At 40.6% G+C, this 9,335-nt stretch overlaps 1 protein-coding gene across 1 annotated transcript; it reads right to left on the bottom strand.

Annotated features, from left to right (window-relative positions):
• Positions 1-1,517: 1,517 nt before the first annotated feature.
• Positions 1,518-5,844, bottom strand: RSL24D1 (ribosomal L24 domain containing 1). Its single transcript, XM_026045767.1, has 6 exons — positions 5,730-5,844; positions 4,418-4,531; positions 3,151-3,223; positions 2,420-2,483; positions 2,111-2,196; positions 1,518-1,907 (listed from the first exon to the last, which is right to left on the bottom strand). The coding sequence occupies exons 1-6, from the start codon at positions 5,808-5,810 to the stop codon at positions 1,834-1,836; spliced, it is 492 nt and encodes a 163-aa protein (XP_025901552.1). The 5' UTR covers positions 5,811-5,844; the 3' UTR covers positions 1,518-1,833.
• Positions 5,845-9,335: the final 3,491 nt, after the last annotated feature.

Here is a 9,335-nt window from a genome sequence, read left to right as displayed (position 1 = left end):
ATCTAGCCACATATAGCATGAATAATCTTCCTAATACATACGCAGATGTAAAACAGATAAATCCAATGTTTTCCTGTGAAATAAATGCATTCATCTTTTAAAAATAATGGAAATATTTATCTTTGAGCAAATCTATTTCACAGACCATTAAACCAAAATCTGTAGGCTTGACACTACGACCCTTTTAAACACTTAAAAGATTAATTCCTGCCTTTCATCTCAAATTATATTGCTGGGAATCCCAAATACCACCTAGCTTATAGACTTTACTGGACCATAACCGAAACCTCACATCTCTCTCTCCAYAGCATCCCTGCCCCCTTTTCCTTCCAGCTTGATGTATATACATATACATAAATGCATGTGGGCCTTCATACAAGCTATATATTCTGGGCGTGTTTTGGGGGATATAAGCTCAAATATAAAATTTGTTTAATCTTTCAATGGGCAACTCACTTTAGAATATATTCATAATTGACAAGTGTCATAGTGCAGAAACAGGAGAACTGCTACAGAACTATGGGGTGTTAATGAGCAAAAGAAAATCGTATTTTTTAATATTAAAAAGATCTGCCAATCAAATAACAAAACACTGTTTTAAATAGGWATGATGTAGCAGATAAGAGAGCACTTAAGAGTTCTAATATATAAACAGATACAGTACATTCCTTCAGGATGTTGCCATACTTACGGTTTGAAACCTTCTTATCAAGTTATGTATGAATTAAGGTCTTCTTATATCCTTCAAATGTATCAAAGCTTTTCTAAATGTCTATATGTAATTGATAAATTAAGAAATGAAAATTTGAGTACAATGCCCAATTCATATCATACATTCCCCACTGACATTTTTTATATGTTCAAATCTATTTTGTTCTTGAGCTAYACGATACACATGTAGGTAGCATATATGAGGAATTTTCCAACTTAACACATACTCAGGTTTGTAACAGAACTACAAATAACTGTTTTTTGCAGTACTGAACATTGTCAAGAGAGTGAATGCTTTTCTAAAAGCTTCCCTAATCATATTGTAGATAAATATTCTGTTCTTTTAAACAGTCTGTTTATGTGAATACTGATGACTAAATATCAATGTGATATGCAATATACACTTCAGTTATTATCTTTTCTATCAAAATAAGCCTGAGTTTTAGGTTACATCATAAACTCTGAAAAATGTGATTTACTGAGCATATGCAGTAGCCTGACTGCATGTCAGGTTTCAATTTCAGTAGATCAGGAGGATGCTATCATTATTCCTGATATTTTCCAAATGGCAGTAAGGTCTGCCTCCAATAGCCTTGCCAAGCTGGGACATTAATTACAGTCTAATCTTGGGGAATACAACTCAAACACAAAGGATAGAGGAAAAAGGAAAAAAAATCTGTATTTACATCAGAAGAATATAAATTTAAAATATTCCCAAAGTGCAGTTTAAAAACAAATCTGCATTGCCGTAAATTGTAAATATTAAGATACCTTTTCATTTGCTTTTACCACTATAAGTGAACATCAGACAAAGTAAATCCAGGGCCAGAATCATTTATATCTTGATTTTATCAGCCAAAAGGAGCATATAGTATTACAAACAATATGCTTTATTTTTCATCCTACTGACAAGGTTTTGTTGAATTAGATAACTTTATGTATTGCCCAAACCATTAGTCACAAGRAATTTTTTTACAAGTATTATTTAATTTTTACAAGAACAATAATCAATTAATCTGTAGGTGAGCACTATTCCATAAAAACTGTAAGGACAGTTCTGAATGATGCCTGCTGAGGCAGTTAGCAACTGTAAACTCATGAAGACCCCACCGCACAACCATTTTAGGAATCTTCCTCCATGGCCACATCCTCTTGCAGCTTCTGCACCATTTTGTCCTCCAGCTGTTTTGGTTTGGCTAGAAAAAAAAAGGGGGGAGGAGGAGAGAATTAAATTATTAAATTGAAAAATGTCACCTTAAACCCAGATAATTTTTTTTTAAATAATGTAGAAAGAAATGTCATAATTATTCATCTGTAGTCAGTCATTCCAAAAGAAAAGTTCTTCATAATACTGTATGCACAAGTTAATCTCAGCAAATGAGGTAAACTGAGTACTTACCTGCATGTGGAGCACGAAGAAGGTGGATATTCTGTTTGACTTCCTTGATGTCTTCTGCTTTCTGCAACTCTTTGCTCTTCTTTAATCTGAGAAGGGGGTATGAAGGGAATAAACAGGATTAAATTACCTCCAAAGAGGAAGAATATGTTTTCTGTTTTTACCACATTGCTTGGGCTTCTGTGTATGTACCAAGCAAATAACCCTCTAAAAGTTCTGATCATCTTAAGTATTGATCATCATATCTTCCGAAAGACTGAATGGCTAGTATGGATTTGCAAGAGCTCCCACAATACAAATTTCTCTCCTTACCTGTTCATAATAAATCTAGCTTGGCGTTTCTGCTTGATTTCTTCTACTCTCTTCATTGCATCAACTGAAACAAAGAAAAAGTTGTTTTTAGTGTGCTTACATATACACAATTGAAACATTATATTATTTCATATAGTCATATTTCAATATTGGATATGAAACCTCTACTTGAGATAAAACTGTTATACACTTCCTTCTTTAAAGGACAGAATATTTTGTGTACCGAACATAAACTACTTCCACTTTTATGCCTACACATATTTTCTACAGTTACCCATCACAACGGAAGACACTTATTCTAATGCAAATCAAATGCAAGCTACCATATTCMCTTTAGTGGCATTTATTTGGAACTAAACAATAAGTACCTCCTTCATCCTACACTGCTTGAGTTAAAACAAATTGAAGCAAAATGAGTAGAAACAAAGAAATAACTACATCAGCATAAAAGGTGTACACTGGCAGCCGAACCCCTGCACTTCTTCAAAGGCAATAGATACAAATAGATTAAAGATTCTAACTGTTTTCTAGAGGGGAAAATAAAACAAAAACAACTGTCATCTGCTCACAAGTCAACCCATCCTATGTTAAGGATTTTGTCATAATTCCAGTACTTTGAGAGAACAATCACTGCAAGTATCAATATTCTGATCAGTCTTCTGAAAACCCAAGCATGCAACAAATTTTCACTGCTCCCAGCTTGTCTTTTGTTTTCCCCTACGATGACTCACCAGTCTTGTTCCACAACTCTCTCTGATACTTCACTGGTTCATTTCTACGTTTTTCAAACTCAAAAGAATTATCCTATGTAAATAAAAAGGACATAAATATTACACACAGGAGCATACTTAGGKCAATATATACATATTGCAGCATTCATAATTATCAGATGTGATCATTTTTCTTTTAGAAATTCAATTGCTACACTTCAATGACCTTTGGAGATCAGCAAACTGGAAGGCAATATATCAGAATGCTCGACCTCAAAATGTCAGACACCACAGCGATTTCTCTGAAGAAAACTATTTACCACAATCTCTTTCTGGGTTATTTTCTTTCTAATGAGACAAAAGGAACAGTGAAGTCTGGAGTATGAAATAAAGACTACACTAGATATGTGTAAAACAAAAATGATAGCATAAAGAGCTGAAAACATGTACTGCAGTTCAAAGAAAGTTTTATTCAATAATCCATTATTTTGAAAAGTTCAAAAAGAAACACTGTCTTAAGAACATTAATGCAATGTTTCTTTTTGAATTTGCAATTTAATTCAAAGTGATGTTATGTACTTTTTAAGGGTTTGAGATATATTTTCAGCTAGGTATACTTAGTATACCTACTTAGGTATACTTACTTTAACTGAAGATCTTTCCCTGACAGGATATCTTTGTTTTATTGTAATGGTAAAGCACAGTATTAAATCAGCCAATAATGKTCACTTGAGCTAAAGACCATGACAGAAACAACATGCAGTACCAAGAAATGCTATAGACACATTCACAAGTTGTGCTCCATTACGTGACAAATGAACGGTAGTTGTTGCAATGGGAATGGGATAGCATCAAACAAACAAAAAAGAGAAAGAAAACAAATTAACAAGCTTTGGGACACACAATGTACTAACACCTCCTTCCACATGCTTGGGATGCATGGGAATTTCAAAAGGCAGCTGTTTTTATTTATACATGTGCATATATATAAATATATTAAAATATAGACTTGCAAAGAGCATCCCATAACCAGATTATTGCTGGCTTACATAGTGCAGCTGAAAGCAGATGTGTCACAGTTAAGCTAAATGAATAAATGACTCCCCAGAAAAGTCTCACTTCACCTTCCACAGTCCCTCCTTTCCCCCACTTCCACCATCCCTGGCACTCACTGAGTTAAGAGGTAAAGCATTCAACCAGTTAATCTAACCTGCCTGCAAGAAAAAGAGGTTAATTTTCTGCCATTTTGGTGAGCTAATGTAATGTGTAGACCAGTTTGTTCTCTTACCACTGTCAATTCTTTGCCAGCTGCTTTCCGGAAGGCTTTAGTCCACCTAATCTTCCTAGGATTTCGCTTCTTCTTAAAGTTTTTGTGGCACTTTGACTTGCAGAATCTAAATATCTTGAAAAAGAAGACAGAGTTTGCAGTTAAATTATGTCATTCCTGCCCAGTTCTGAGCAAGCGTGATATCAAGCAGAGAAGCTTCTCTATCACCAGTCACTGAAAATGGCACTTACCCTTCAAATTCTCATGGTTTAAGTTGCTCTATCGTTACTAAGCTTTACGTGGGATTTTATTTTTTATCATTCTGAAAATGAACCTGCACTACGGCAATTTAGGGTGCTCTATTCACGTTCTCAAGTCAGCATAGATAAATTTGGGGGGTTACCAAAAATTCTAAGGCTTAAGTATAGCTGGCTATTTACTTGGCTTGAAATCCAGAAGAAACACGGTGATACCCACATTCTCATCCTGTCAGATTACAGATTTCCCATAAATTCAGTGCTAAAGAAAATAGGGATCTTGTGAATTAAGACTATCCTACTCCAAAATACAAACTGCAAAGCATGTACACAAGGAAGAATTACCAAAATTGAAGTCAAATTCAATTGTATTCTTGAAGTCAACAACTTAAAAAAATATAATTCCAGTTTCCTCGGGCTGATAAATATTTTTTTTAAAGCACTTTAAGTTTTTAATGTAAAGGAAAATTAGTCTGTAATATAGCTAACTCCTATTGAAAATATCATTTTTAAAGCTCAGTTTCCAGAGCTTAAACATAACTAAAACCCTGCCTTACTGCTTAAGGAGGTCTGTGATTAAATATGAGCCCAGTCAGGTCATTCATACCACACACCTTTATTCTGCCCACGAAATAGGAGCTGGTGGGCACCTGCCCTCCTCATAACTGGGAGGAGAAGCAGCTGAAGTTCTTACGAAGCCTGGAATGATTATCAAAGCACAATCCACAGGGCAGCACTGCTGTGAAGACCACACGATCGTAAGAACAAAGTTGTAAGAACTTTTCTTTTCCCATTACGTTATTTCTAGCTATTTTATCTCCTCATTCTATGCCCTGAGGCTCAGGCACACACAGCTTRAAGTACCTGCCCTGAAAATAACTATTGGGAACGAAAGGCAAAGGTGCAGCTTGGCACCCGGCTTGGGCACACGCCGGCGGAGGCGCCCTGTGTTTTCAGACACGCCGGCAACGCGCACAGGGGCTTCCCTCACCCCGCACGCACCGACACCCGAGCGCCGCGGCGGTGGCGCGGGGGAGGGCCGACACGAGGGCGGAGGGACCAGCCGCCGGGGGTACCTTGCAGTCGTTGCGCACGAACATGACGCCATGGCCCGGGTAGATGGGCCCCGAGCAGAAGTAGCACTTCTCGATGCGCATCCTCGGCCTCGCGCGTCGCCCCGCCGGAAATACGCGCGCGCCTCACGGGAAGGGGCGGYGGCCAACGGCCGCCCAACGGTCGCCGCGCCCCCTGGCGGCCATGGCGCGGCCACGGCGCATGCGCAGGACACCGAGGTGGGGCAAAAACGSCCAACGGCCACCGGGAGACGTTGGCGGGCGAGAGGGCGGCTTTGAACCCCAGCGTTCTTCTGTCCCCGGGAGAATCGCTATGGAGGGGCCCGGGCACAAGTCACAAGGGGTTGTTCTCGGCTGTGCTTTGTCATCAAGGGCTTCTCCCTTCAAAAGATGGGATAAAGGAGTGAAGCGAAAACATCCTGCTTAGAACACTGGGGTAGAGCCAGTAAGGCAAGCCATGGGACCAGGAATCAGGCCCAGATTAAAATCAATAGTTGATTTGCTCTGCAGTTAGGAAGATTACTTCTTGCTCCATTTCCTTACGTGTAAGATGGGTGCTTTCACCACAGGGAAACTTTTTTTTCTTTTTTAAGCAGAATTTGAAGTACTACCTAAAACTGATGGCTCTGCATCCATTGGTGTAAGGTGCCCTTGCTCCCGGTGTTCCCTCTGCCACAACTCCCCGTTTCTTGTGAAAGAGCCACAGGGCCGGCTGCTCTGCACCTCCTGGGGCTGCTTAGACCTGGACCTTCTCCGTTACCTGTTCCTCAATCCCCAGGCGCAATCCCAGGCTTSCAGTGTCGAGTCCACCTCAGGACATGAGGCTCCAACACCAGAACTGCCACTTCACCATTTAGAGGGCCCTACCCACCAGACCAGGGCCAAATCCATGTGCTAAATAGCACTAAATGGCACACGCCTCTAGGGCTGTTTTGGGTTTCTGGAAGAACTGAAAGAGCAGGGTTGTATCRCACCAGAGGGAAGGAAGGAAACACAAACCGCCTTGGCGCGGCAGACACGGGCAGCTCACCATGCGCTGAGGCGCAGCTGGAGCGCGTGAGCCGCAACTAGCGCCCGGGTTTAGCAGCCCGGGAGCAGCCCCTTGGCGCGGAGGGCGGCCGCGCTGCACAGGGTGTTGGTCTCATGCTGGTGCTGCAGGGGACGCGCCGACAGAAAACGCCAACCCCGCCAATCAGAGGAAATAGCAGAGACACAGAGAGGAGACGGTATTGGCAGGGACGCTGTGAGGACGCTTAAGTTTATAACTAGAGGCAAAACCACAAGGCAGTAAACAAGTTTGCTTGGGTTTAGGACAGCTGTGCTTTGGCATATGCAATTACCAGCTGCCTTCACTTTTACTCTGATTAGTTTGAGTTTCCAGCTCATATGACTTTTTTTCCCATGGGCTTATTTATTTATTTCACTGCAAATAGCTTGCTCCCGGCACAGCATTATCTTGTGAGATCCTTGGTGGCTTCTGTGATTTAAACAGGGCAGACTACAGACTCCACCACCAATGCCTCCAACAGACAGATAGGATAGGAAGGCAAGCATCTGCAATTAGATGGTTTTCTTTCCTCCTTGAGACAATTTTCATATCAAAGTGCTAATCTCTTTCAAAAGCATACCCAAGACAGAGTCATTAGACAACTTTCTCATAGACACATGTACTTACAGGTTTGGGTTCATAAAGAACAACATCATGTAGGTTGGACTGCATTTCTGGAGGCCATGTATACCAAACTCCTGCTCCAAGCAGGACAAAGCACATCAGGTTGCTCAGGCCTCTGTCCTGACCAGCTGGAGCTTTTAATATCTGTGTGGATTCCACAGCTTCCCAGGGCTCCAGTTCCAATGTCTGATTACCTGCATGGTGAAAAAAAATTCCTAATATCTAATCATCATTTCACTTGCACCTCTGATCCAGGTCTGGTTCCATCTTCGGGAGCCCCTGCCATTACACACTTGCAGGCAGCAGCAAGGGCTTCCTTTGCCTTCTTGTCCTAAGGCTGGGCAAACCCGCTGCGCTCCAGCCCGCAGTGGCCTCTGCTAGAGTCCCTCCAGTCAACATTTTTCCCATACTGGGGAGCTCAAAAAGAGGACACTGTTCCAGATGCCACAGGGCCTCCTTGTGCCACAGTGAGGGCTGTGACGGCCTTTTGCTGTTGCCTGTTGCAGTTGAGGGCAATGGCCTTTTCGAGAAAAAATGCTTTCAAGCCAGTCAGTACTCAGCCAGTATTCCTGCACGGGGTTATTCCACCCAGATGCAGGGCTTTGCGCTTGCCCTTGTTAAATGTCATGGCATTCAGGCCTGCCCATTTTTCCAGTGTGTCAAGGAACCTCTGAACAGCAGCCCTGCCCTCCAGCCCATATTACCACATGTGGGCATCCACATGGCTCCTCAGGAAGGCAGCTGGTCTGAAAAATAAGGCTTCTCACCTTTGTAGAAGTGATGGGAGATTTTACACAACGCACTGCCTGATTTGAATTGCTTTGAGCGGGCTCTGTGCTCACATTAGCAGCTTCCCGAGCGTTCTGTGAATGCAAAAGTGTTTGCACCCCCAACACCTGGCAAAAGAGATCAGAACTACACAGCACCTCCACTGTCCTCATGAACTTAGTATTTGAACTAAAAAAGCCATAAGGTAGGGAGAAAGTGCTTTTACACGGGTCACCATTGAACTAAGACAAAGCAATACAGTTAGTTCAACTAATACAAAGCTGAGATCAGGAATATTTAACTATTTTATGCTGTCAAGAAATCCTGGGACAAAACATCTCCAAGTAAATGCTTTCCAAAGCTTTCTGCTCCATTACAGTTTCACCTGATACTGGATGGAGGCTTTTCTTGAAATAAAGTTCCTCATCACATGAAAACTCTAGACCAGTGCWAGACCAGCAAGATACTGTAATTCACAATCAGTAACCCATTTACCATGATTTCTCATGAAAGCTAAAAAGGGAGCAAACTTTACCACAAAATAATTAAACAGAAATGAACAACAAGATTTATGGCTTTACATCAAAGCAATTTTATGTAGACTCTATACAGTAAATAGTTACATACGCAGGACAAAAATATGACAGTTTCAGTATTTAATATCCAATTTAAATGCATGTATCCAAAAAGAAATATATTTTTTACATCTTTTCAGTAGTCACTTAGCTCAGTGGTTGGCTGCAATAATCCTTACTGCTTTCAGGAACTGGATGGAGCTGTAAACACAAGAACTCCCATTAAAGTTAATGTACGACAAAGTTCCACTGCAATCTCTGTAAAGCAGAGTTGCTTTAAAAGAAATTCAGACACTGAAGTACACTGAAGTGTGTTGTGTCCTACAGTAGAGTTTAATACTCCACTGGTCACAAGCATGATGGTAACGTCAAAAGGCACTCCGAGTTAAACGACAGTAACTCCGGTCCACAAACATTTTAGATTCTTGGTATTCTGTAGTAGAAAAACTATATTTATTCAATATAAATTGTTTTAACTTCTGTCTTAGCAGTCAAATTATATTGCACTTTCAAATATTCTGTGTATGTTCTGATAAAAATCTAATATTTACATCTTGTGTTTGTTAAAGAAAAATACATTACCTTTAAAATACT

The sequence above is a fragment of the Nothoprocta perdicaria genome, unplaced genomic scaffold (assembly GCF_003342845.1).
Source record: "Nothoprocta perdicaria isolate Ctin4 unplaced genomic scaffold, notPer1 scaffold_41, whole genome shotgun sequence".
NCBI classification, from domain to species: Eukaryota; Metazoa; Chordata; class Aves; order Tinamiformes; family Tinamidae; genus Nothoprocta; species Nothoprocta perdicaria.
The sequence above is the reverse complement of the archived record's forward strand: the minus strand, read 5'-3'. Positions and strand labels throughout refer to the sequence as shown.